General features: G+C 44.8%; 1 protein-coding gene across 1 annotated transcript in view; it reads right to left on the bottom strand.

Moving 5' to 3' along the window:
* The window catches only part of LARS1 (leucyl-tRNA synthetase 1), a 74999-nt gene that overhangs the window by 8678 nt on the left and 38405 nt on the right, over positions 1-27916 (bottom strand). The window contains exons 16-29 of the mRNA XM_038772969.1: positions 26154-26239; positions 25736-25801; positions 25555-25637; positions 25029-25167; positions 24350-24562; positions 20692-20749; positions 17601-17664; positions 16382-16565; positions 14716-14806; positions 12267-12407; positions 10090-10230; positions 9799-9909; positions 5392-5502; positions 710-814 (exon numbers count right to left, since the gene is read on the bottom strand). Coding sequence (XP_038628897.1) covers positions 710-814; positions 5392-5502; positions 9799-9909; positions 10090-10230; positions 12267-12407; positions 14716-14806; positions 16382-16565; positions 17601-17664; positions 20692-20749; positions 24350-24562; positions 25029-25167; positions 25555-25637; positions 25736-25801; positions 26154-26239 — 1593 coding nt within the window. The remainder of the gene's footprint in view (positions 1-709; positions 815-5391; positions 5503-9798; positions 9910-10089; positions 10231-12266; positions 12408-14715; positions 14807-16381; positions 16566-17600; positions 17665-20691; positions 20750-24349; positions 24563-25028; positions 25168-25554; positions 25638-25735; positions 25802-26153; positions 26240-27916) is intronic.

Here is a 27916-nt window from a genome sequence, read left to right as displayed (position 1 = left end):
TTACCCCAGCGCTCAGGTCAGTGCCTGGTACATCGTGAGCACTTAACCATTACCATTTAAAAAGAAAAAAAGGCTCCTCTTGGGTCAGAACGGCAGTCAAGGAAAACAAGCATTTGTGCCACAGTGTACATGCCAGTCAAATGACAGCAGATATTTGAATTATTATACTAATAATTGTGGTACTTGTTCATTCATTCAATCGTATTTATTGAGCACTTACTGTGTGCAGAGCACTGTACTAAGCACTTGGGAAGTACAAGTTGGCAACATATAGAGCCAACAACAGGCTCACGTGCTGGGGCAGATTCGAGATAATCAGGTTGGACCTAGACCCTGTCCCGCATGGGATTCAGAGTCCACGAAGGAGAGAGTAAGATTTAATCCTCATTTTTCAGGCGAGGACCAAGAGAAGTGAAGTGACTTGCACAAGGTCACGCGGCAGCCAAGTGGCAGAGCTGGGGTTAGAGCCCGGGTCCTCTGAGTCCCAGGCCCGCGCTCTTTCTGCTATGCCATTCTACTTCAAGAATCGAGCGGGATGATTTTGCTTTCAATCCCTGCCTTGCCTTTTTCTTTACATTTCTTAGATGAATTAAATGGACTCCACTTGGCAAGGGAAGCTGATTAGACAGTCACTAGAAATCAGAAGGCACATTCCGTGGCAGTCTTTCGGCTCCGAGCTGATCAAGATAACCTTGCTGAGCTCTCTCACCTCGAGGGAATTGGTGAGGTACACGATGTTCTCCATGAGCACTGCCTGCTCATCGAATTCCAGCTCTAGATCCAGAACTCGGGGTCCTGTCTTCTCCAGATTTTCCTGATACCCAAAAGCAAAGAGAAAGAGGACAAAAAAAATTCCAATTTTTCAATGTCACAGTGAGAAGACTGAAACAAAGCTTTTCCCTCAACTCGAGGGTGTCAAATTCAAATTGGAAAAGAAATTAGGGCCGTGCTTTTGATGATAAAATCCTATGCAATTTTTAAATTGTGGGCTGTCTCTCTGGCATCCTGCTGAACCCCCCAAAATTGAACCGCTTGTCCTAAGAAAAGGCAATTTCATTCTTGGCTTCCTTTAGCCTCAGCGGTTAAGTACAGTACAAATCAGAAACAGGATACCTAGCAAAAAATGTTCAAAGGGAGCTCTGAAGTGTCAACAAACCTGAGGGGCTTGGGGGCCTATGTGGACAAGAGATTCTCTCTGAGTTACTAGATCACCTCGCTATTCTCCTACTACCAGCCAGCCGGCACACTTTGCTCCTCTAATGCCACCCTTCTCAATGTACCTCAATCTTGTCTATCTCACTGCCGACATCTCCTGCTCTTCCAGCCTCTGGTCTGGAACGCCCTCCCTCCTCATATGCGACAGACAGTGACTCTCCCCACCAACTTCAAAGCCATACTGAAGGCACATCTCCTCCAAGAGATCTCCTCCTCCTCCTCCAGCCTTCCCTAAGCCCCCATTCCTCTTTTCCCACTCCCTTCTGCATCTCCCTGACTTGCTCCCTTTATCCATCCCCCAGGCCCCAGCCCCACGGCACTTATGTAAATATCTGTAATCTTTCCATTTATATTGGCATCTGTCTCTCCCGTAGACTGGGAGCTCATTGTGGGCAGGGATTGTGTCCTGTTGTTATATTGTAATAATAATGATGATGGTATTATATATGTATATATGTTTGTATGTATTACTCTATTTATTTTACTTGTACATATCTATTCTATTTATTTTGTTTTGTTAATATGTTTTGTTTGGTTCTCTGTCTCCCCCTTTTAGACTGTGAGCCCACTGCTGGGTAGGGACTGTCTCTGTGTGTTGCCGACTTGTACTTCCCAAGCGCTTAGTACACTGCTCTGCACACAGTAAGCGCTCAATAAATACGATTGATTGATTGACTGATGGTATTTGTTAAGCACTTACTATGTGCAAATCACTGTTCTAAGCGCTGGGGAGGTTACAAGGTGATCAGGTTGTCCCATGGGGGGCTCACAGTCTTAATCCCCACTTTACAGATGAGGTAACTGAGGCCCAGAGAAGTTAAGTGACTTTTTTTAAAACAGCATTTATTAAGCGCTTACTGTACATATGTATATATATTTGTGCATATTTATTACTCTATTTTATTTGTACATATTTATTCTATTTATTTTATTTTATTAATATGTTTTGTTTTGTTCTCTGTCTCCCCCTTCTAGACTGTGAGCCCACTGTTGGGTAGGGACTGTCTCTATATGTTGCCAACTTGTACTTCCCAAGTGCTTAGTACACTGCTCTGCACACAGTAAGTGCTCAATAAATACGATTGAATGAATAAATGAAAGCACTGTTCTAAGCGCTGGGGAGGTTACAAAGTGATCAGGTTGTCCCCACGGGGGGCTCACAATCTTAATCCCCATTTTACAGATGAGAGAAAGGAGGCCCAGAGAAGTGAAGTGACTTGCCCAAAGTCACACAGCTGGTAGTTGGCAGAGCCAGGATTTGAACCCATGACCTCTGACTCCAAAGCCCGGGCTCTTTCCACTGAGCCACGCTGCCCCAAGTGCTTAGTACAGTGCTCTGCATACAGTAAGTGCTCAATAAATATGACTGAATAAATGAATGAATGAACAGAGAAGGAATGGGCTGTTAGCTGACTCAATCCTAATCAGGAGGGTGGCCCAGGAGGGCAGTTACTGTGTAATTACAGAAAAGATCCTAACTCTACTGTTGGAGAGAGAACATTTGGGCAGGAGGGATCATGGCTCTGACACAAAAATGGCATCTCTTAGGGTCTTAGGCCCTTAGGAGTCTCAGACAGACCAGCACGTCACTAGTTCTAGCTAGGCTGGAGGTTGGAAACCCGAGCTAGAGAGGAGATCTTCAACGAGATAAAGTAAATATGATGCCCACATTGCTTAACTCGATGCCAAACTGAAACTAAATCTCCAATAGCAGAACGATGACTTCTTAGTGTCAATGCTGAAAATTCTACATTGCTGGGGAGTTATGAGAGCTATATGCACTGCTCAGAGTATTAGAATCCATGTCCAATTTCACTCACGGCTCCTTAAAAAAGAGATGAAGAAACTGAAGATCATCCAGAGAAGAGCACGGATACAGTGAAGGTCAATAGATCTGCTGTCTTCTTCACTTTAGGTTGAAAATCTCCTAAGGACAGGGTTCGTGACTAAAACATCTTTCATAAATATGCCTGGGCATCTGGTGCAAAGCACTTTTATAATGTAGGGGTTATATTCTGGATGAAGCCCAAGACAGGGAACACTCACATATGTAAGCCTCGATTAATACCCCGCCAAATACATGGATATTCCTTCCACTATTCATATTGTGCTCTATCTAGAGCACAAAACATATTAAATGTCTAACATATTTTGTTTAAAATAGACAAAATATCTAAATAGGTAAATTTATTAGAATAATTTACTCTGTTCTATGATAGGAACGCGGTGACAGAAAAAAATTCCCTAAGAGCTCTCTATCCAAAATGCATAGTAAGCTTATGGAAGAAGTCAGTGTTCTCTAGAAACAGGTGTGCTAAAAGTACTGGAGTCTGAGACGTTCGTGAAACATTAGAGGATCTGAAGCCCTCAGGGAATATGTCTGCTAAATTGTTATTGTGTGCTCTCCCAAGAGTTTAGTACTGACAGAAGAGGCAAATGGGTATTTAAGCGCTTATTTTGTGTCAAACACTGTTCTAAGCACTGGGGTAGATATAAATGAATCAGGTTGGACATTGTCCGTGTCTCGCATGAACCTCACAGTGCTAGATAGGAGGGAGAACAGGTATTGAATCCTCACTTTACAGTTGAGGAAACTGAGGCACAAGGTCACACAGCAAGCAATTGGCTGAGCCAGGATTAGAACCCAGATCCACTGACCCCCGTGCCCCTGCCAATTCTCAACAGGAAGGAAGCTGCTCCTGTAGTCACTGAGGACCGGCCAAGAGGGAATGGCTTTAAAACAAGAGCTTATTTGGGTTGGTTAGAAGGAAGAACTTGTTATCGATAGAATCAAGTGAATAAAATACTGGAATAGTCCATCAGAGGGTGGGGGTAGGTGTCTCGAAAATCTCAGATCTCTGAAAATAGAATAAACACCCATCTGTCTGGATGGTTTTAGTCATTCACTCTGCTGGAAATGGAAGGGCCGGATGAAATGGTCTCTCTTCTGGCCAGCTCTCGGAGGGGCGAGCCCTTGGAGAAGCTTGGAAAACTCAGCAGCCCCCAGAGCCTCCTGGCATTTGACTTTTCATTCTCCAAAGGATCTTTGCCATTCCCTGAGGAATGGCACTGTCGACGTATAAAATACTGGGGCAACCAGGGGACACAATTGGTAACTTTTGGGAGCCAAGAAGATATTGAACTGTCTGAGTGCTGAAATTGAGATCAACTCCTGCGGTTGCGGGGCAAAACCAACCGCAACCAATAAACCGTTTTTCTTAATTCACCTGGAGAGGGAGTCTGGCCTTGGATGATTTAAATTTGTTTTCTGAGTTATAGCTGACTGCCTAAAACATACTGGCATCTTTTTTGAAAGTGAATTTCTGTCACAGTCCCATGAACCTGCCAGTTTTACTTCTGATGTTCATGACTTTTAGTTTAAGACTCCACGTTCTGAGTGTTTATTTTGCTTGATAATGCCACGTGAGGAAGCGGTTGGCTAATCGCTTTTCTATCCAAACTTGCAGATCACTTGAGGAATTCTGCAGAGAAAGAGCACGGGCTTTGGAGTCAGAGGTTAGGGGTTCAAATCCCGGCTCCACCGACTGTCAGCTGTTTGACTGTGGGCAAGTCACTTCACTTCTCTGTGCCTCAGTTACCTCATCTGTAAAATGGGGATTAAGACTGTGAGCCCTCCGTGGGACAACCTTATCACCTTGTAACCTCCCCAGCGCTTAAAACAGTGCTTTGCACATAGTAAGCGCTTAATAAATGCCATCATTATTACTATTATTATTATTTACCACTTCAATCAGCGTTTTCATTACATTGTCAGAAGGAAGGAAGGAACGTGACAGCAGCAATGCGTGTACAGTTGCTAAAGGGAAGGATTCCTGACAAAGTGATGGGTTCTAAAATTTTCAAGACGATGCCCCTTCTTTAGTGGGGTTTAGGGCCTTTGTTGAGACACGGCATTTGTTCAATCAGACCCCCGTTAGTGGCTCGAAGGTCTTCCCTTCATGAATTGGCCATCTATGTGGTTGGGACTTGCAACTTCATCTTTCAAGTCAAGAGAGGAAACCTCCACTGGGGGTGGGAAGTGGGATTGGGTTGGGGGAGGGTGTAGATGGGGAGAGAGTCCGATAAATGGACTCTGGCGAACCTGATGACACAGTTTTCACAACCTGCATTTTCACTGACCTTCTTCGTCACCCTTCACGTCGGTAGGGTTCTTACCTTTATCGTGGCCACAAACGGCATCACCTTCTTCATGTACTTTTTCAGCTCTGGCATGGCACCCAGTTCAGTGGCGATCACCTTGTTATCTGGAAGTTTTCCTTCGTTGGCCTGTATCGTTACAGAATATGTAAAAAAAACCCTGCAGTATTAGTGAGGTTGAAGAGAACGATGCCAAATACTTAGCATGTGCCTAATACACATCTAACTCCAACCTCCCCCAGGCTAATATGAAAATGCTCTTCTTCATTTCTACCTGAGCAAACCAAAACCCTGGGTTTGGCTCTAGGAGGTTTCGTTTCGCTCAAATCGCTCAGATCACTTCAAAAAACAGACGGAAGCCAGCTTCTCTCTGTAGCTGGTTGTGTGTAAGGTCTGAATTTGACTTCGAGTCAAGCTCGAGATTTATGTTGATTCTTTCAGACAAATGGAGTTTCCTTAAAAATCACAGCCACATCGTCCCCTGCCAATGCGGTTCATATGTGTTGCTCGGCTGCTTGAGTGGGGGCTTGGCTGGGAGGGGATACCGTGTTTGGAATTCATTCACTTCATCTGTAGCTAAGAGCCTTTTTACACAACATTTCCCCTCCTAATCAAGCTAAACAGATTAATTATCTTCAAACTCCCAATGCCGGAGTTCGGGAAGGGAAAGAGAGGAGCCAAGGGGGCTCTGCCTCTCATTTTCATATTGCAATTGAGGAGGGTTCAGCTCAGCTGAACAGCGACACAATTCCTTCCAACAACGAGCTAATTACTCTTGTTCCTGTACTGAACAGCAGTTGCCCTAAAAAAAGCAAAATCACTGTTTTTCCTCACTCGTTAATGTGTTTGGATTGAAATATATATCTGCAAGCAAAGCGGAAAGGTACTGTAACAATAAATAATAATTGAGATATTTGTTAAGTGCTTTCTATGAGCCAAGCAGTGCACTAAATGCTGAGAGATTCAGGATAATCAAGTCGCACATGGAACACACAATCTATTGGTATTTATTGAGCACTTACTGTGTGCACAGCACTGTACTAAGCGTTTGGGGGTGTAAAATATAAGCAGTTTGACGCATTCTCTGCCCACAACGTGTTTATAGTCTACAGGAGAATACGATGTCCAAGTAGGAGGGGCAATAGGTATTTAATCTCCATTTTACAGATGGGGGAACTAAGCCCAGAGAGGTGAAGTGACTTGCTCAATGTTAACCAGCAGATAATCAGTCAGTGGTATTTCCTGAGCGCTTATTACATACAGAGCACTGTACTAAGCGCTTGGGAGAAGATGAGTGGCAAAGCTGGAATGAGAGGCCAGGTTCTCTAACTCTCAGGTCTGTGCTCTTTCCACTAGGCTCGACTTCCAGGAATTCTTGGAGCCGCGTGGCTCAGTGGCAAGAGCCGGGCTTGGGGCTCAGAGATTGTGGGTTCTAATCCTAACTCTGCCACTTGTCTGCTGTGTGACCTTGGGCAACTCACTTAACTTCTCTGTGCCTCAGTTACCTCATCTGGAAAATGGGGATTAAGACTGTGAGCCCCACGTGGGACAACCTGATTACCTTGTATTCACTCCCGTGACTTAGAACTGTGCTTGGCACATAGTAAGCGCTTAACAAATACCATCATCATCATCAATCGTATTTATTGAGCACTTACTGTGTGCAGAGCACTGTACTAAGTGCTTGGGAAGAACAAGTTGGCAACATATAGAGACAGCCCTACCCAACAGTGGGCTCACAGTCTAAAAGGGGGAGACAAAGAACAAAACCAAACATACTAACAAAATAAAATAGAATAGATATGTACAAGTAAAATAAATAAATATAAATAAATATTATTATTCTTCCCTTCAAAAAGTGTTATGTTCTAAACACAGAGGGCCTCAAAACTGGTGTATCACAGTTTCTACAATAGCCATTTGCTTCTGTGTTGTCCTGTGAGTGAAATTTAAGTACTTCCGGCTCCATTCTAATCTAGTTTTCCAGAAATTTAAAATAAGAAACAAGGAAAAAAGTCTTGGGTCAATTGAATTGTATTGTAAGGAGCCAGCACCAAGATTGCTTTGATTTTTCTACAAGTCCTGGAACAAATCAACCTATCTTTATTAAGAAAGGGTTAGAGGAACAGAGATTTATGCCTTTTGTGTCTTTGGAACAGCATTAGTGTATAATTAGAGATGCTCAGAATTTTACAGAAACCTAAGGCAGTGGGTATTCAAGAGGCATGGGCTAAAACAAACACACACACACACACAGATTTTTTTCTCTAAACCACAAATATAAATAGGTACATATTTGCAATTTGTTTATTTATATTTATGTCCCTCTCCATCTCTAGACTGTAAGCAGGGAGTGTGGACAAGGAATGTCTGTTATATTGTGCTCTCCCAAGTGCTTAGTACAGTGCTCTGCACACAGTAAGCACTCAATAAATAGGATTGACTGACTGCTAAATAGGCAATGAAGGTCGCTTACTTCATTGGTTATTTACACATTCAACGGAAGGTTGGTCAACCGCACGATAAATTTCCCCAGGGAGCATAAAATACACCTGCCCTCCACTCCGCGTCAAACTTCTTCGACCAATTTGCATCTTTTTACCCTAAAGCTTTACAAATTAAACCCTGAAAGTGAAAAGCCAATAAAGTTGTGGAAAACGTAAGCTAAAAATTTCCTTTTTAAACTAGTTTCTGCCATCACATGGCTCATTCTGGTCATTTCCATATCATAATCACACTAATTTTGCTATTTACTCCATGTCAAGCACTGTACTAAGTGCTGGGGTATATACAAGATAAACAGATTGGATACAGTCCCTGTCCCAGATGGGATTCAGAGTCTAAGGGGGAGGGAGGACATGTACTTCATCCCCATTTTACTGAAGAGGAAACTGAGGCACACAGAAGTTAAATCATTTACCCCAAGGACACATACTAGGCATGGGGCAGAGGTGGAATTTAGCACCAAGGTCTGACTCCTGATTTTGCACGCTTTCCGCTAGGCAACATTTCCTACTCCAACTCTGTAGTGTCTTTGCTTTGTTTTAATACACCTCTGTATTTTTGCGCCTGCAATTAATTGGGCTAATGAACTCAGCACAAAAAACCAAATGTACACAACACTAACCCCATCAACAACATTTTGCCCCCGCTCCTATTGTGGAGGGAGAAAACACACTACGAAGTTTTTCCCCATGAACATCTAGACTCGAGCTCAAGTATTAAAGTTTCCTTTTGTTTCCATTTCAATTGAAATGGAAGGAATTTGAATTGAACTGCCACACTTAATAGCTATTTATCAGAAAGAATAAAACTCTCTCTCGAGTCCTCTATTCTGTAAGGCAATTACAGAAGTAAGCACATCTATAAAATGCCCATTGTGTGCACCCAAGACCGTACTTTCCAATCCTCCAGATGTAAGGCTGAAAGGCTGCTATATTAGTTTTCCACGTTCAAGTCACAACAAAGAACTCGAAGATTAATTTTTCTTCATTTCAAAATAGCATGTTTTGAAAAAAAACTGAAAGAACATCCTTTAGCACTTAGCTGTATTTTTATACAAAAATTTTCCATGTGACAAGACATTTTAGAGAATAAGCCCAATGTGGGGCCGGGATCGGGTCTGACCGGATTAACTTGTACCTACCCCAATGGTTAGAAGAGTGCCTGGCACATAGAAGGTGCTTAACAAATGCCATAAAAATAACATAATAATAGCAGTAATACTTCTACCTAATAACGCTACACTATCACCCACTAGAGCTACCAATGTCCATTTCCCCTCAAAAAAAACCCAAAACCTAAACGGATGTATACTAAACCTCCTCCCTACCTAAAACCAACCAAAGAGAATAGTAATAGTTTGGCATTTAGTGAGAGCATCTACCGGGTACAATGCATCCCAGCTCCACCCTGTCTCAGTTGTGTGACTCTGGGTAAGTCGCTTCACTTCCCCAGGCCTCAGTTACCTCATACGTAAAATGGGGGTTACGACTGTGAGTCCCACGTGGGACAGGGACTGCGTCCAACCCAATTTGCTTGCATCCACCCCAGCGCTTGGTACAGTGCCTGGCATGGAGTGAGTGCTTAATAAATACCATAATTATTTATTATTATAGTATTATTATAATAATAATTATTATTATTGTACTGAACTGCTTGGGAAAGTCCAACGGAAGCACAAGACTCATTCTCTGGCCACCAACTGGTTTTGTTCTCTGTCTCCCCCTTTTAGACTGTGAGCCCACTGTTGGGTAGGGACTGTCTCTATATGTTGCCAACTTGTACTTCCCAAGCGCTTAGTACAGTGCTCTGCACACAGTAAGCGCTCAATAAATACGACTGATGATGAGGATGATGATGGTGGAGGAGACAGACATACAAACACGCTCCAGAGGGGAAAGGGGAACAGCCAGAGAGCGTCACCTCAAAATGGCGGCGCAGGACCAACAGGGTGACGTGTTGCCACGGTGGATAGTTCTTGGCCACGTAAACGGTGCAGTGGGAAGGCTTCTGGGGCGGCTGCTTGTCAGTCTTCTGCGGATTTGTCCAAGAGGGGGGAAAAAAACCATCATCAGTTACAGTTTACCTTATTCAAACAGAAATATCCAGCCACCTCCCCCAGCCCCTCGCTCTTCTACAAATCAAAATGAAAGTCCTCGGCAGATGGTGGCAAAGGGACGGAGGTTTCCCACGAAACGTTTCAGACGACTTCACCTTTCCTTTCACCGGCAGCATGTAGTTCTTGAGGCGCAACCGCAGGTCGTGAGCCACCTCCATGAGGTACTGGGACGAGCGGATCAAGACTTCATCCACGGGGCCCGCCGCGGGCCATGTGGCTTTCATGATTGAGGTCGGCTTTTGGTGCAAAGAGGAAGGACAGCCGGTGAGTTGAAGCCACCCGACTCCTCTGGACTGGAAGCGCGTTGCGGGTGGGGAATGTGTCTGTTTCATTGTACTCGTCCAACCGCTTAGTACAGTGCTCTGCACGCAATAAGTGCTCAAAAAACACGACTGACCAACCGCCAGAGACTAGTGAAGCTTATGATGAAGACCTTTCACCCCTACTCTCCATCACCCCAACTCCCTCCCTCTGTTCTACCCCTTCCCCGTCCCACAGCACTTGTGTCTATTGGTACATACTTATTAACCTATTTATTTTATTAATGATATGTATCTATCTATAATTCTATTTATCTATTTTGATGCCTGTCTACTTGTTTTGTTGTCTGTCTCCCCCTTCTAGACTGTGAGCCTGTTGTTGGGTAGGGACTGTCTCCATCTGTTGCCGAATTGTACTTTCCAAGCGCTTAGTACAGTGCTCTACACACAGTAAGCGCTCAATAAATACAACTGAAAGAATGAATGAATGAGCTTTTATGTATCCCAACCCTCTTCTCGATCCCAGATCGAACATGCTCTAGAACTGATTTACTGAAGGCTCACTGGCACGCCTCACTAACATCTGTCGGTGCAATGGCATCAATGCCCACATGCGGAAGCATATTCTTTTTAAAAAATGCACTCATCATTACATAAATTAGGTGCATCATTATTTTCATCATACTGATTCACCCACTTCCAAATGTAAGCCGAGCTGGTAGGTTTGTTTTAGGAACTCAAACATGGCCCCAGGGTGACGAGTCGCGATTTTGGCAAAAACCCTCCCTAACGACCTCGGTGAGTTTGAATCTCCTCCTCTAGAATGTGAGCTCGTTGTGGGCAGGGAATGTGTTTGTTGTTGTAGTGTAGTCTCCCAAGTGCTTAGTGATAATAATAATTATGGTACTTGTTAAGCCCTTACTATGTGCCAAGCAATGTTCTAAGCGCTGGATTACAGTGTTCTGCACACAGTAAGCACTTATTAAATATGACAATGAATGAAAGAGTATCGCTGAAAAACATTTCAGAACCCGACATGAAAAAAGATTCAAAACGGAACCATCTTAAAGCCCCAAACCCTTCTTTGCCAGTCCTGTAAAAGGGAGTGAACTTATTCTCCCCAAAGCAGTGCCAATTAATACCCCTGCAGGGGTAGCCCTATTCGTGTCACTAGTTTCTTCGTAAAAACAGGATGGAGGCGAACAGAATTAGAAAGGTGTAGGACATGTTCAAATGAACCAAAAATACATACTTTATCCTTCGATCACTAGTTTCTTCGTAAAAATGGGACAGAGGCAAACAGAATTAGCGTGGCTCAGTGGAAAGACCACGGGCTTTGGAGTCAGAGGTCATGGGTTCAAATCCCGGCTCCACCAATTGTCAGCTGGGTGACTTTGGGCAAGTCACTTCACTTCCCTGTGCCTCAGTTACCTCATCCATAAAAGGGGGATTAGGACTGTGAGCCCCATGTGGGACAACCTGATCACTTTGTAACCTCCCCAGCGCTTAGAACAGTGCTTTGCACATAGTAAGCGCTTAATAAATGTCATTTTAAAAAAAAATTAGAAAGGTGTAGGACGTGTTCAAATGAATCAAAAATATATACTTTATCCTTCCAGTCAATCCTATTGATTGAGCGCTTATTGTGTGCAATTCATTCATGCATTTGACCGTATTTATTGAGCGCTTACTGGGTGCAAAGCACTGTACTAAGCGCTTGGGAGAGGACAACGATAAACAGACACATTCCCTGCCCACGATGAGCTTGTACCCCCGATAAGCAAAGATTACCCACTTCCTCACCGAAACACTTCACAGGCCTGACACAGTCTGGAGTAGCCCTACTGGAGCCTTCCGTATTCCCCAAAGGAGCCCGTTTACACCGCAATCTCCTTAGCGCTTAGTACAGTGCTTTGCACACGGTAAGCGCTCAAGAAATACCGTCGATTGGCTCTGCGGGGATTGCTGGCAGTGGTCAAGTTAGAAAATAGTCGCTGGCGGGGTCCCGTTACCTTTCCAAGGAGGGCCCAGATGTGCTCACACAAATGAGGACAGATGGGACACAAAAGGAGTGTCTGAGCTTCAATGAACTGGAACACCAGATCTCCGTGCATCCCCTCTATTGCCAATTCGCGGTATTTGTCTTTTGCTGCCTGAAAAACCAGGAAGATCATTTAGCATTCCAGCTGCCAGAAGAATAGTTCTTTACCATAATTCTTTAAAAAAAAATGACCATTTCTTTCCAACTTCCATAAATTTTTTAACTCCCCTAAAGTACATTATTAAATAGGTTCCATTGCATTTTAACAACCTCCAAGTAAATGCATATAAATCTAGGCCAATGGGGCATTACAGTTTTATACTGTGATGACACTTGAGACAAATAAAATGAAAAGACATTTAAGAGTTCAGATATAAAAGTCAGAGATAATTGTTACTCTTTACTAGGCCCTTCTGTTTCAAATGCATATAGGGAAGATATTACTAAATACTAACAACTAAGAAAAAAGGCAATAAACAAGACGTAGCATTATGCTCAATCCTTGATCTAAGTAATCGCATCCTCGAAAGCCAAAGCCGAGTCAACCACATAAAAAGTGGTATTTATGGAAGGATGTTTCAAATGAAGCAATATCTGGTCTTCAGACACAATAACCAAGCAAAGGGGGATGCTGACACCTCATGGAAAATTTGGCAAGATGTTGGATTTCAAAGAAATCAAGAAGAGTACAGGGCTCAAGTGCTTCGTAGGGTGCTTTGCACACAGTGAGTGTTCAATAAATACGATTGAATGAAAGAGCAACAATAATAATAAAAATCGTGGCATTTGTTACGAGGTGCCAAGCATTGTTCTAAGCTACAACATACGAGACAAACAGGTCAGACGCAATTCCTGCCCCACTTGGGGCTCACAGTCTAAGAGGAAGGGAGAACAAGTATTTAGCTCTATTTTACATTTGAGCAAACTGAGCCACAGACAAGTTTAGTGACTTGTCCAAGGTCACACAAGGGGCAAGTAGTGGAGCCCAGGTTTAGAACTCAGGTCTCCTGACTCTTTCCACTAGGCCATGCTGCTTCTCTACAGGAAAAAGAACTTGGATTCTGCCTTCAACTTTCCATTATTAATCAATCAATCAATCGTATTTATTGAGCGCTTACTGTGTGCAGAGCACTGTACTAAGTGCTTGGGAAGTACAAGTTGGCAACATATAGAGACAGTCCCTACCCAACAGTGGGCTCACAGTCTAGAAGGGGGAGACAGAGAACAAAACCAAACATATTAACAAAATAAAATAAATAGAACAGATACGTACAAGTAAAATAGAGTAATATTAGCAGCGTGGCTCAGTGGAAAGAGCCCGGGCTTGGGAGTTAGAGGTCACAGGTTCAAATCCCAGCTCTGCCAATTGTCAGCTGTGTGACTTTGGACAAGTCACTTCACTAGGCCTCAGTTCCCTCATCTGTAAAATGGGGATTAAGACTGTGAGCCCCATGTGGGACAACCTGATCACCTTGAAACCTCCCCAGTGCTTAGAACAGTGTTTGGCACGTAGTAAGCGCTTAATAAATGACATCATTATTATTGTTATTATTATTAGAAATTATTAGAAATATTCTCCAGGAAAGGGTGCCTAACTTTTAAGAGTTCGATTCTTCTACTTCTCTCTTAAAGGCTGCTTACTGAATAGACTGTGAGCCCACTGTTGGGTAGGGACTGTCTCTATATGTTGCCAACTTGTACTTCCCAAGCGCTTAATACAGTGCTCTGCACACAGTAAGTGCTCAATAAATACGATTGATTGATTGATTACTGAATGATAATGGCAGTGATCACTGTGATATTTGTTAAGTGCTTCCTATGTACCAAACACTGTAGTAAGCGTTGGGGTGGATACAAGATCATCAGGTCCCACTTGGGGCTCACAGTCTAAATAGGAAGGAGAACAGGTATTGAATGCCCAATTTTGCAGATAAGGGGACTGAGGCACTGAGAAGTTAAGTGACTAACCCAAGATCACACAGCAGACAGATGAGGGAGCGGAATTAGAACCCAGGCCCTCTGATTCTCAGGGCCGCGCTCTTTCCAGTAAGCCACTGCTTCTGTCAGTCACGGCAATCAGTATCACTGCAAAGTCCTCCTGGCTTTCTCTCAATGGCCTGCTGACAAGCTGTTCTATTCTAACTCTTCGCGTGCTCTATTTTTTCTGGGGTTGTCACCCCAAGAGTTCACTTACTACCCTAGTGACTTTGGCCCAGCTACATTTACACCAGAGAGAGACCGATACTTTGTTGTAATTCACTGAGTAGCTTTTATATGCAGTCCTTGCTCTTTTCTTCTAGCTCTTTCAAGCCGTCATTCCATGGGTCCCAGAAAAAAAGAGGGTAAAAGGTAATGGATGAGAAATATGTCCCCGGCCCATTGGGCACGCATTTAGTTCTCTAAAACAGTACAGAACGTACCTGAAACTCAAAAAATCCGGTTTTCAGGGCTTCTTTGAACATCATTTTCTCATAGTTCTGATCGGTCCTTATGATGCCTAAATTCATTTCACTAGGAACGGGAAAACAAGTCTTCAGGAGTTCAAGAAACCCAAAAGCGACGCGAGCAGAAAACGACGGTTTGCTAAGCTGCAGTGACCTATGTGTCCGAAACAGCTTTGGATGCTAGCTTTGGCTCAACGACGTTCTCCGCTCCCACCCCCCCGTCTGCATTTGCCAGGCGGCTGGACCGGCCCCGCTGCCTGTCCTTGGGCAAGTCACTTCACTTCTCTGTACCTCGGTTAACTCATCTGTAAAATGGGGATTACGACTGTGAGCCCAACCTGATTATCTTGTATCCACCCAGTGCTTGGAACAGTGCCTGACATACAGTAAGTGCATAACAAATATCACAATTAATATTATCATTATTATTATTCTAATCCCGGCTCCGTCTCTTGTCCTTGTGTGAGCTTGGGCAAGTCACGTCACTTCTCTGGGCCTCAGTTCCCTCATCTGAAATATGGGGATTAACACTGCGAGTCTCATGTGGGACAGGGATTGTGTCCAGCCCAATTTGCTTGTATTCACTCCAGTGCTCAGTACAGTGGAACACAGTAAGCGATTAACAAATACCATAATTATTGCAAATTATTCTTATTCAAAGCCTGGGGAGGCCACCTCGGTTTGTAAACGGGGACTCTTGTGCCTGGAATGCTGAGGAAACGGAGAACTCAGCACGTTGGAGAACTGTTAGCTGCTTAACACTGTTATCTCGGATTGCTGACTTGGTCAGTTAAGCAATCAATCAATCATATTTATCGAGCGCTTACTGTGTGCAGAGAACTGTACTAAGCGCTTGAGCACTGTACTAAGCGCTTAAGTTCTCACTAGGTGCTAAACACTGGATTGGGTACAAGATGATCAGACTGGACGCAGTCCCTGTCCCACGTGAGGCTCATCTTCTAAGAGTAAGGGAGCACAGCTATCACCCTTATTTTACAGATGAGGAAACTGAGGCCCAGAGAGGTTAAATGAATTGCCCATGGTCATACGGCAGGCCAGGGGCTGAACTGGGATTAGAATCTGGGTCTCCTAAATTCCTAGCTCATGTCCTTAACCCCTGGGCCACGCAGCTTCCCGATTCACTGTTCTTTTTAGTTCAATGTTATTGAAATAAAATACCCCATTTACACCAAATAAAATAAAATAAAATACCCCATTTCTCAGGTGGTAAGGAGGACAGGGTCTATAGTTGTCTCCCATCTATTTTCCTTGGACTTACCCTAGTTTTTAGCACAGTGATTTTTAGCACATAGGAGCTTAATCATCATCATCAACCGTATTTATTGAGCGCTTACTATGTGCAGAGCACTGTACTAAGCGCTTGGGAAGTACAAATAAACTCCATTACTAGTCCTGCTCCTTCTTCCAACCCTTTCCGAGTTCCCTACGATTCTGACTTTTACCTCTTGGGAGTTTGGTCTGGCCCTACTTAGGGTTTGGGCCGTCCTGAAAGTAGGACACTGTTCCCAATTGTGCAGTGCTTCCCGTACAACCCCGGCAAGTTTGGCGGAAAGCAGATCTTCGGAAACCACAGCGGAATAAAGAAATGCACGATGAAGGGGCAGCCCGTCCCCCCGGTTACCTAGCAAAGACCCGATCATTGAATGTTCTGGCGGGTCCGCTTCGAAGGCTGTCCCGGTTGGCCATCATTTCTTTTACCCACTCGACCCAGGTGTAGAGGCGGAGAATGCCAGCGTCTGCCATGGCTTCCACAAAATTGGCATCTTCGACGGTGTCACCCGCGTCGGCGAGGGCTAGGCGCATGCCTGGCAGAAGGAGAAGCGCCCTGGGTTAAAATGAAGAGCCCGGGATCTGGTAATATATGCACTGAAGTGCTGTCGCTGGGGACACGGACAAATCCTCTAGACTGTGAGCTCGGTGTGGGCAAGGTATGTGTCTATTGTTATAGTGTACTTTCCTGAGTGCTTAGTACAGTGCTTTGCACACAGTAAGCACTCAATAAATGTGACTGAATGAATAAATGAACCTCCAATCTAAAAGTCCCACCAGGTTTGCACAGAGCAGCCTCCCCTTCCCACTGAGGCTGAGGGAGTTGAAGAGTTCCTGAGGGCGTTTATTAAGCGCTTACTATGCGCAAAGCACTGTTCTAAGCACTGGGGAGGTTACAAAGTGATCAAGTTGTCCCACGGGGGGCTCACAGTCTTCATCCTCATTTTCCAGATGAGGTAACTGAGGCCCAGAGAAGTGAAGTTGCTTGCCCAAAGTCACACAGCTGACACGTGGCAGAGCCGGGATTTGAACCCATGACCTCTGACTCCAAAGCCTGGGCTCTTTCCACTGAGCCACGCTGCTTCTCTAAAGTCTCAAGCTTCTCAAACCTAAACGAAAGTATAAAATTATGGCATTGAAGAAAAAAGTAACTGAGAGAAGTGGTGTGGCCTAGTGGAAAGGACATGGGCCTGGGAATCAGAAGACCTGGATTCTAATCCCAGCTCCTCCGTTTGTTTTCTGTGTGGGCAAATGACTTCACTTCTCTGTGCCTCAGTTTCCTCATCTATAAAACAGGAAATAAAACTGTGAGCCTCAGGTGGGACAGGGACCGACCCAATTATCTCGTACCTACCCCAGGGCTTAGTACAGTACCTGGCACATAGTTAAGCGCCTGACAAATACCATAAAAATATATATAAATGAAGCAGAGTGATCATCTTTACACATGTGCATTGCAGCCCAGCGCAGGAAAGAAGTGAAATTAACTTGCAACGCTGAGGCAAAATCAGCCCTTAGAAAAAATGGATTTAATCATTTTAGCAGGTGAAAAATGAACAATCTATACTCACCATCGGCAGAAAATTTGTCAATAGCTTGAGAGAGGGTGAGAAAGTTGCCAGTGGATTTCGACATCTGCAAAAGAAAGTGGGGAGAAACGCCTTTATTAGTGGAATAACCAGAGCCATATACCCACCAAACATTTCCTCTACCCCATCCTTACCAACCCCCGGTTCAAAGCTTCATCTTCTCCCAGTTAAATTTCCCTAACATCCTCCTTTACTCATCTCCCTGCTTCAGGCTTTTTCCCCTCTGTAGTCTACCCTACATGGGGCTGTAAGATTCATATTGCAAAAATGCCAATCGGAACACATCTCATCGCAAGGGCTTCTCAGGGCTTTTCATTCCTTCTCTTAAAAAACTAAAACTCCTAGTCCTCAGCATCAAGGCTCTCCATCAACTAGCTCCCTCTTTCCTCTCTGTGCTGTTCTTCCGCTACGATCCAACTCATGATCTCTGCTCTGCCCAAGGAACCAAGCAAAAACTACAACTTCCTAGGGAGTCTCCCATCTCCAAGCCCAAAACTCACACTGTTTCCTTTGCCCGGAATGCTCTTCTACTTTGGCTGCAACAAACCACATCTGTCACCCGGTTCCAAGAAGGCCCTCCTTCAGGCAATTCCTGACATCCTTCATTTTCCGGGTACTGCCACTTTAGTACCCATGTAGAGACTTATTGATTTGATTAGTTCCTTGCATGCTTGCACTTGGGTCTGTGACCTTTGAGTACTTGATATTTTCCCCATCCTCAACCCCCCAGCATTTATGTACTTACCTTTAAAATAATCTATTAGAAATTATTCATTTATATTAAGGTCTGTCTCCCCCTTCAGCCTTCTAAGTGCTTGTTATACGTAGCAAAATTGCTTGCTAACCCTGTTGTATTGTACTCTGTGCTTGTTATATGTAGCAAAATTGCTTGCTAACCCTGTTGTATTGTACTCTCCCAAGCACTTCATACAGTGCTCAACACAGAGTAAATGCTCAATAAACACCAGTGATTGACTGACCGCATTTTTTATCATTCATACCTAATCACTGATTCATTCATATTTACTGAGCGCTTACTGTGTACAGAGCACTGTACTAAGCGTTTAGGAAGTTACCTATTGTATATTTTGGCAATGTGCTCGTCTCTCCCATTCGATTATAAGCTACTTAAGGACGGGCACCCTGTTTTTTCCATCTATTGACTGCTTCTCAATCAATGTCATATTTATTGAGCAGTTATTGATCCCCCTCCTTCCTCTCCCCCTCTTCCCCCCTCCACCGCCCCCGCCTTCCCTCCTTCCCTTCCCCACAGCACCTGTATACATGTATATATGTTTGTACATATTTATTACTCTATTTATTTATTTATTTTACTTGTACATAGCTATTCTATTTAATTTTGTTAAGTTTTGTTTCGTTCTCCGTCTTCCCCTTCTAGGCTGTGAGCCCACTGTTGGGTAGGGACCGTCTCTATGTGTTGCCAACTTGTACTTCCCAAGCGCTTAGTACAGTGCTCTGCACACAATAAGTGCTCAATAAATACGATTGATTGATTGATTGATTTACTATGTGCAGGGCACTGTTCTAAGCACTTAGGAGAGAACAACACAACAATATACCAGACACGTTTCCCACCCACAACGAACTTACTGTCTAGAAGGGAAGACAGACATTAGTATAAATAAACTAAGGATATGTACATAAGTGCCTGTGGGGCTGGGGAAAGGGATGATGAAGAAAGGGGGCAGGTCAATGAAACAAAAAAAAGAGAGTGGGAAAAGAGGAAATGAGGGTTTAGGGAAGGCCTCGTGGAAGAATCAGTAGGGCTTGGAAGGTGGGGAGAGTAATTGTCTGTCAGATACGAAAAGGGAGGATGTTCCAGGCCAGAGGCAGGATGTGGGCAAGAGGTTGGAGGCGCAATAAAAGAGACAGCGGTACCTACCGTGAGCAAGTTGGAATTAGAGGGGTGAAGAGTGTGGACTGCGTCGCAGCAGAAGACTAGCAAAGTGAGTTAGGAGGGGGCCAGGTGATTGAATGCTTTAAAGCTGATGATAAGGAGCTTCTGTTTCATCGGAGAAGCAGCGTGGCTCACTGGAAAGAGCACGAGCTTGGGAGTCAGAGGTCATGGGTTTGAATCCTGACCCTGCCACTTGTCAGCTGTGTGACTTGGGGCAAGTCACTCCACTTCTCTGGGCCTCAGTTCCCTCATCTGGAAAATGGAGGTGAAGATTGTGAGCCCCACGTGGGACAACCTGGTTACCTCGTCTCTCCCGCAGCGCTTAGAACAGTTCTTGGTACACAGTAAGCGCTTAACAAATGCCATCCTTACTTTTATTATTACGCAGAGGTGGATGGGCAATCACTGGAGGTTCTTGAGAAGTGGGGAAACATGGCCTAACCATTTTTTGTAGAAAAATGATCCAGGCAGCAGAGTGAAGTTGGGATTGGAGTGGGGTGAGACGGGAGGCAGGGAAGTCAGCAAGGAGGGTGATTACAGTAATCAAGGTGGGACAGGGTAAATGCTGGGATTAACATGGTAGCAGTTTGGATGGAGAGGAAAGGACGGGTTTTAACGATCTTGTGAAGGTTGAATCGACAGGATTTAGTGCTCCGTGCACAGTAGACGGTTAATATGTGCTGCTGAAGATAATGGTGGTAGGGAAGCCTGGAGTGATGGGCTGAGCCCAGGTCTGGAAATCAGGAGTCCTGGGTTCGACTGCTGCCCATTTCTTATGCGAACTGGGGAATCATGTAACCTCTCTGGAACTCCAATTCCTCTTCTGTAAAATCAAGGATAAAACCTTGATCTTTGACTGTAAGGGGATGTTGTGAAATTAAAATGAGATTTTTTTTTATGGCACTTGTTAAGAGCTTACTATGTGCCATGCACTGTACTAAGTGCAGGGGTAGATACAAGCTAATTAGGTTGGACACAGTCCTTGTCCCAGACGGGCCTCACAAGCCTAATTCCCCTTTTACAGATGGGGCACAGGGAAGTGAAGTGCCTGGCCCTATCTACGAGGCCACGCTGCTTCTTAATTACGACGGAAAGTGCAGTGGAACACAAAATGGCAATACGATGTTGAAAGAGTAACGGCGAAATGAACTGTACCTTCTCAGAATTCAGGAGGAGGTGTCCGTTGGCTCTCACAGCTATCGGCCATTTGTCACTGCATTTAAGACACATTTGAAAATTGGAAAATGACTTTCAAAATCGGAGAGAACATCACCGTTTCGGGTGGAAATCTTGGGGGGAGAAAAACTAAGCTTCAAGGATGTCAACAACAGCTGTCACCCATCCAACAACTGTCCAATTCCACCTGAAGTACAATTAAAACAATTCTGAGATGACGGAGGGAGAGCAGTCCATTTGGCGCAGTCTTGAGCCGGACTACTCGTTAGCCTTAAGCTTGGGGAACGGATCCTGCTCTGTTGTACGGAAGCAGTGTGGCCAAGTGGAAAAAGCATGGCCTGGGAGACCGAAGACCTGGGTTTTCATGCCGGTGCCACCATCTGCCTCTTGGACAACCTTGGGAAAGTTCCTTAATTTCTTTGTGCCTCCGTTTCCTCAGCTGTAAAAACGGGAATTCAATCCCCGTTCTCCCTCCTCCTTAGACTGGGAGCCTTATCAGGGACGGGGACTGTGTCCAACATCATCATCATCAATCGTATTTATTGAGCACTTACTGTGTGCAGAGCACTGTACTAAGTGCTGGGGAAGTACAAGTTGGCAACATATAGAGACAGTCCCTACCCAACAGTGGGCTCACAACATAATTAACTTGTATCTACTCCAGCGCTTAGTCCAGTGCTTGGCATACTAAGCACTTAAATATCATTATTATTGACAATAACGGTGATGATGATAATATTGACAACAATAATAATGATGATGGTAATGAGAAGCAGCGTGGCTCAGTGGAAAGAGCAGGGGCTTTGGAGTCAGAGGTCTTGAGTTCAAATCCCGACCCCGCCACTTGTCAGCTGTGTGACTTTGGGCAAGTCACTTAACTGCTCTGTGCCTCTGTTACCTCATCTGGAAAATGGGGATTAAGACTGTGAGCCCCCAGTGGGACAACCTGATCACCTTGTAACCTCCCCAGTGCTTAGAACAGTGCTTTGCACATAGTAAGTGCTTAATAAATGCCACCATTATTAATGATGAGGATACTACTAATAATAATAATAATAATGATAATCCAGCAATTAGTACAGTGCTTGGTACATAGGAACTGCTTAACAAATACTATAATTATTATTATAAATTGCATGGGAGTTTCATGGTTTGCCCAACTTAGCTCTTAGGGAAGCAGCGTGGCTCAATGGAAAGAGCACAGGCTTGGGAGTCAGAGGGTCATGGGTTCAAATGCCGGCTCCACCAATTGTCAGCTGTGCGACCTTAGGCAAGTCACTTATCTGTGCCTCAGTTACCTCATCTGTAAAATGGGGATTAAGACTGTGAGCCCCATGTGGGACAACCTGATCACCTTGTATCCCCTCCAGTGCTCAGAAGAGTGCTTCATACATAGCAAGCACTTAACAAATGCCATCATTATTATTATAACCGTACAGATATAACCGCACTGCTCTGGGAGGACAGGATAACATGTTTTACTTTGTTGTCTGTCTCCCCACTTCTAGACTGTGAGCCCGTTGTTGGGTAGGGATTGTCTCTATCTGTTGCCGACTTGTACTTCCCAAGCGCTTAGTACAGTGCTCTGCACACAGTAAGCGCTCAATAAATACGATTGAATGAATGAATGAACACCACCAAGATAATCACCAGGCCCCATTCTCACTCTTCTCAACGCTGGGGGAACATCTCCCCTGAAAAATAAGCCTGATATTGGCATGTACTTGCTGGGACCTTAGTGGCTGGCTTCCTGAATGCTGTGCTCTAGGTTAGGAAAAGAGAATTAACTACTCTTTTGTTAAAAGAATTCAATGATGGTGCTGTCGTTCATCCACGTCTCAAACTCCAATCACTTTGAAAATAGGCAATGCACAATCTTCCACCCTTTCTCTGACTTGCTAATAACTCCCTCTGGCTCTTACGCTCGCAGATCCAAAAGAGTAATCACAAAGGGCCGCAGAGACAAAAAGCATCGTGGCCCTAAACCCTACCAATATTTGACAGCGAAGGAATTTGTTGAAATTTGGGGAACCTAGTTATTTAATAATTTAAGCAGAATTAACTACAAAAATGAAGCTTCCTGGCACAGAGCATACTCTTTTGCTTCCATATTAAAACTTCCCAGTTTCTTTTTAGATAAGAGACTTAAGAAGAAATGGTTTCCTTTGCTCAGGTGTGAAATTTCCAATGTTCCACGAAGGCTGTCTTTGCAGATAACTGGGTTGAAAAATATTTAAAAAGCAATAAAAACTATCAAATGTCCAAAACCAACGTAGAAATTTTATACACAAGGTGGAATACTGAACTAGTCTGATAGCCTTAGCAAACAAAACAGAGGTGAAGAAATGCAATGTTTCCTCCTGGAGACCTCCCCTCCTGTAACCTTAATCAACTGACTCTTGATCGCTACAGATTCATCGTATCTATTCAATTGTATTTATCGAGCGCTTACTGTGTGGGAAGTACAAGTCGGCTACAGATAGAGACAGTCCCTACCCAACAACGGGCTCCCACCTTCGGAAGGCATGAAACCATAACACTGACTATTTGTCGTCATTTCAGATCCCTGGACATCTTTTATACCTGATGGGGTGTGAACACCAATGCCTGGGACACATCACAAATGGGGCACACATATCCCGCTGACCTATATTTTCCCTAGTTTCATATGAACCCAGGACTCTTCAGTATGTGCCCCAAATAATAACTGTGGCATTTGTTAAGTGCTTACTATGTGCCAGACACTAAGTGCTGTGGTAAATTCAAGCAAATCGGGTTGGACACAAGTCCAGTCTCTTAGGTTGAATCCCCATTTTTCAAGTGAGGAATTGAGGCAAAGAGAGGCTAAGTGACCTGTCCAAGGTCACACAAGCAGACAAGTGGCAGAGTCAGGATTAGAACCCAGGTCCTTGTGATTCCCAAGCCCATGCTCTATCCACTAGGCCGTGCTGCTTCCCCAAACTACCACGTTACCCTCCTAGAGAGCTCCAGGCTACAAACAAGATGGGCATAGGAAAGTGATGATGATGATGATGGCATTTGTTAAGCGCTTACTATGTGCCAAGCACCGTTCTTGTGATGAAAATGATGAGGCACTCAACTTTCAACAGGCAATAATGCTTCTGCCTATTTATTGATTAAATAATAATGGCATTTGTTAAGTGCTTACTATGTATCGAGCACCATTCTAAGTGCCGTAGATTCAAGATAATCAAGTTGGACACGACCCCTGTCTCACATGGGTCTCACAGTCTTAACCCTCATATTACAGATGAGGTGACGGGGGTCCGGAGAAGTGAAGTAACTTGCCCAAGGTCACGCAGAAGACAAGTGGTTGAGCCAGGATCAGAATCCAGCTCCTTCTAACTCCCATGCCCGTGCTCTCACACCACGCTACTTCCCCAAAATATCATGTTACCCTCCTAGAGACCTCCATGCTACAAACAAGATGGTGACAGGCTCTCAACTTTCAATGGGCAATAATGTTTCTGCCTCTTATCACCATGAAGACGAGTTCCCGCCCTCCAGTTAACATTGACGCTTGGCTGGAGCAATGTCAAGCAGGCCACGATGAGGAAAACCTAGGTCCCTTCTTCCCGTCCCACTGCCGTGACTCGGCTTCTACGTCAGTCCTCACCTCTCTTCGGGCCACATGGCCACGTGGTTGTAGAGGTAGTACGACAGGTGGTTGGGAACGAGATCCTTGCCCGATACTCGCAGATCCACGGGATACCAGGATTCAAACTCCTGCTTCAATCGGTCTAGCTTTCCTCTTGGAATCTGGGTCTTGGGGAAAGGAGCTTGCTTGAAGAAAATATAATCCCACACTTCCTTTGTCATTTGCTCAGCCCTGAATGGAAAGAAGCAGGTTCTCCGTAAAGAGGGTTAGCGGAGAAGAGCTACATTTGAAGCAATTTTGGGTGCCGAGGGACATCATGAAGCAGAAGGTCCAGTTGTCGGGAAATGAACCAATCTTGATTCTAATGGAGACGTGAGTCTTTATTTCAAGGCCGAGTTGGTGGCAAATAGTGGCAATGAGGATACTACTGCAAAGGTTTTATTCCCAGCAGCGTGCCTGCCCCACTGATGCCTGTGAGTGGTCTGTTTCTGCCTCTTACTCCAATAACACAAAGCCACCACTTGAACAAGATTCTGCCAAAGAGTACATCCCAGACACACTGATACCCACATCAGAGGAACAAAAAGAGCTCAGATTTTACAATGCAAATCAAAGGAACAGTGGAACAATCCCCGCAGCTCTGACTCGTAAAATCAGAACCTGAGCCTCTTCCCTCCTTTCCTGCTCTCGAACCAACCTGATGCCAAGAGGAGATTCTCCTTGTCCACGCAAGTGACCCCCTTGCAGCAAGTGTGCGACCGTATAAAATGCCATGTAAATAGTGGAGTCGGAGAGAGATTCGATGAGCCACTGCTCGTCCCAAGGCAAACGGGTACCTGCAGAGAGAGAGGATGGAAAAAACCCATCGATAACTCCGTCGGCGATCTTACGCGGAGAGCTGAAGGGCTCCGGACTGGGAGGATGGAATTTCCAACTCTACGTATGAAGACACCGCCCTCAGGATTTAATTTGAAAAAGAAACCCCTCACTGGGTAAAATGGCACGGATAAACGATTGGGCACTTTGTTAACCGAACCAAAGCAGAGGGCCCAAGTTGGGGGGGACGGTACCTCAGCGGGGGCTACCGGATGGTGGACCCACTGTGTCCAGCACCAGACCCCCTTGGGCTCCTCCCTGTGATTCAGAAGGGCAAGTGCTGGGAGACTAGGCAGGAAAGCTGTTGCACATGGTATCTGCCTTGCTGACATAATCCTTTCACCTACCTAAACCGTAAGTTCTGGAGCAGGCGTGTTCTTGTAGCCAAGCTAGGGTGGCTTCAAAATTCCTCCGAGTCTCGTCACAGAATCTGAAGCGAGAAGACCATGAGTGTCTCTTTTTCCTTCCTTGGGTGCATGCACTCTTTCCATCCCTCCCTTCCCCCGTCCCCACTCTCCCATCACTTACGTCTCCAAATCCCTCAAGCACTGGGATGTCTGCTTCTTCCAGCATTCCTCTCCATAATCTAAGTACCTGGAAGTGAGCAGATTGATTTCATCATCAGCGGCAGCAGCAGCAATGGTAAGTATTGAGTGCGTACAATGCGCAGAGCACTGTACTAAGCTCCCGGGAGAGTACGGTACAAGCGCCGGTAGACACGCTCCCTGCCCATAATGAGCTTACAGTCTAGAGGGGGAGACAAACGTTAATACATATGATTTATAATAAATCATTCAAAGCTACGTACATCAGTGCTGTGGGGGCGACTATCAAATGCCCAGAGGTCACAGATCCAAGTGCACAGATGATTTGAAGGGTAAAAGTCAGACAAGTGATTGGCCAAGTGACCAGTAGAGATCCCTCCACCCTGTAGAAACACACTCACCACTGATCGCACAGAGCCACGACACATTCGTCCGCAGATCTAGAGATCACTTGTTTCTCGGGCTCCATGTAGATCAGTGCTTCACCCTAGGATTAAAGGAGGATGTGCAGTTATGCGCAATACACGGTATCTCTGCCTGAGAGAGAATAAAATCCATCTTGACAAAAAGTACGGCGGCTGAGTGGAAAGGGCACAGGAGGAGGAGTCAGAAGACCTGGGTTCTAAACCCACCTCTGCCACTTGCCCGCTATGTGACCTTGGGCAAGTCGTTTCACTTCTCTGCGCCTCAGTTTCCTCAACAGCAAAATGAGGATTCAACACCTGGACTGTGAGCCCCACATGCTACGGGGGCTGTGTCCTGCCTGATTAACGTGTATCTACCCCAGCTCTTAGAACGGTGCTTGACACATAGTAAGTGCTTATCTTGCCATTTTTTTTAAAAAAGGCACTACCTGACAGTCACCAGACTTCCTTTACGTTATCTTCCACGAGTTGGTGAAAAAAGAATTATCCGTCCCTTTGAGGCAATCGCTTGTCTTTCCACCCCCCGTGTGCCGGAAAAAACTGCAGTCTGCAATTGAGAGGACAAGCTGCTTGCTCACTTTTCCACCTCTGAAAAATTTTCCTTTCTCAGGTAGGAGTAGAACTAAGGTAACCATCTCAGACTGAACAAGTTGGCAGATTGTGGGGTTTTTTGCTACTGCTGAGATACTTCGAGACCCTCCAGGCTCTCAGGACTAAAGAATTTTCATCTAAGTTGACTCTTCATACACGAATGGGAGAGAGAAAATACAAGAAGTGAAACGCACAGAGCCATATCGAACAAAGCTTAATGTAAATAAATCAGTACGGCAGGTCATAGAGCAGACCATGAGAAAAATTTATTTCACAAGGACCGTGACATTTGTTATAAAGTTTGTACATTAGAAAACCAGATTGAATATTCTTTTTCAGGGCTGAACAACCTCGTTCTGAAACTGACAAATGTTTTCTGCTCGCTGCCTGGATCACCACATGGGATCAGATTTAAGTCCAGCTATGCACAGACCACTAATGGATAGCCTACTGGGCACAGAGCAATAATAGTAATAATAATAATGGTACTGATAAGTGCTTACTATGTGCCAAGCACTGTTCTAAGCGCTGAGGTAGACATAAGTAGCAGCGTGGCTCAGTGGAAAGAGCACGGGCTTTGGAGTCAGAGGTCATGGGTTCGAATCCCAACTCCGCCACATGTCTGCTGTGTGACCTTGGGCAAGTCACTTAGCTTCTCTGAGCCTCAGTTACCTCATCTGTAAAATGGGGATTAAGACTGTGAGCCCCACGTGGGACAACTTGATCACCTTGTATCCCGCCAGCGCTTAGAACAGTGCTGTGCACAGAGTAAGCGCTTAACAAATGCCATTATTATTATTATAAGTTCATCAGGTTGGCCACAGTCACTGTCCCACATGGGGCTCACACTCATATCCCCATTTTACAGATGAGGTAACTGAGGCCCAGAGAAGTGAAGTGACTTGCCCCAGGTCACAAAGCAGAGAAGTGACGGAGCTGGGATTAGAACCCACTGCTTCACTGAACTGAGAGTTCCCTTTGTCAGAGCACCAGTCAGAATGCACTGTACTGAGCTCTTTCTGTGTGCACAGCCCCAGACTGGGCAATCACCGTGCGCACAGCACAACAGTTGACATCTGGGGGAGAATTTACAAAGAAACGATGGAGACAAACGGACTTATAGTGCCAAATATTATAAGGTTCGCAGA

This window comes from Tachyglossus aculeatus, chromosome X1, assembly GCF_015852505.1.
Source record: "Tachyglossus aculeatus isolate mTacAcu1 chromosome X1, mTacAcu1.pri, whole genome shotgun sequence".
NCBI lineage: Eukaryota > Metazoa > Chordata > Mammalia > Monotremata > Tachyglossidae > Tachyglossus > Tachyglossus aculeatus.
This window is presented reverse-complemented; position numbering and strand designations above follow the sequence as displayed.